General features: G+C 45.3%; 1 protein-coding gene across 1 annotated transcript; it reads right to left on the bottom strand.

The window, feature by feature from the left end:
- Positions 1 to 198: 198 nt before the first annotated feature.
- Positions 199 to 772, bottom strand: PHALS_13296 (uncharacterized protein; the record flags this gene model as incomplete). The annotated part of the gene is made up of 2 exons (XM_024729028.1): positions 199 to 221; positions 280 to 772. The coding sequence occupies 2 exons, from the start codon at positions 770 to 772 to the stop codon at positions 199 to 201; spliced, it is 516 nt and encodes a 171-aa protein (XP_024579445.1).
- Positions 773 to 838: the final 66 nt, after the last annotated feature.

Raw genomic sequence — 838 nt, forward strand, 5'->3', positions numbered from 1 at the left:
TAGGCTGAATGTTTGATCCAAAAAGCCTCTCAAATTCTCTTTTGCTGTCCTCGTTCGTGTGCTTAACGTCTTTCAGCCCTAATCGAATTCGTTGGGCAACGGCTTTTTCCTGTTCGTTGCCTTCATTCTCCATCTTAGATAGCTTTTTAGCAAACCGCGCTAGCATGTTTCTGCTTTGCGCGTAAGAATAAGCAGCCTCTACTCCCCATTTATCCCCGCTTCTGTTCGGAGCGGTATGCTCACAGGCTTTGATGTAAGCTTGAATATAAGTGAACGAACCGGGTCTCCAATAGAAATGTGCAATGGCATAGCTTCTCAACGTCGACAACATATCCGAAGGAGTTTTTTCCGTGATCACTATCTTGTACAGAACTAAGGCGTTTTTATCAAGCACTAGCGGGATGAGATTCTCGACGTCTGAGGTTGCCACTTTTTCTTTCAACGAGTGCGTCCGCTTCGGTTCGTTAGAGTCAAGATTTGTTTCTGCATGGCTTTGTGTCTCGGAGGTTGTCACTTTTTCATTAGACGAATGCGTTGGCTTCAGTTCGACAGAGTCAAGCTTTGTTTTTGCATGGCTTTGTACATTGGTCGAAGAGATAGGTGCCTTCTCTAACAAAGGAACGGATTCGGTACTCTTGGCCTCCAGCGGGTTCTTTTTCACTGGTGGCTGGTACCCAATGAACCGTTTAAGCAGATAAATAAGCTTCTTCACAAGCCATTTTATCCGCGTCATCCACACACTTGGTTGTGTTTGTGCGTCAGTTGAACTCATCTTTTTAAATGAGCGTGCGTCTTTGGCGCTCTTGATCTCCAACAAACTCTTTGATGCACTCGCTGG

The sequence above is a fragment of the Plasmopara halstedii genome, assembly GCF_900000015.1.
Source record: "Plasmopara halstedii genome assembly, contig: Scaffold_658, whole genome shotgun sequence".
NCBI classification, from domain to species: domain Eukaryota; phylum Oomycota; class Peronosporomycetes; order Peronosporales; family Peronosporaceae; genus Plasmopara; species Plasmopara halstedii.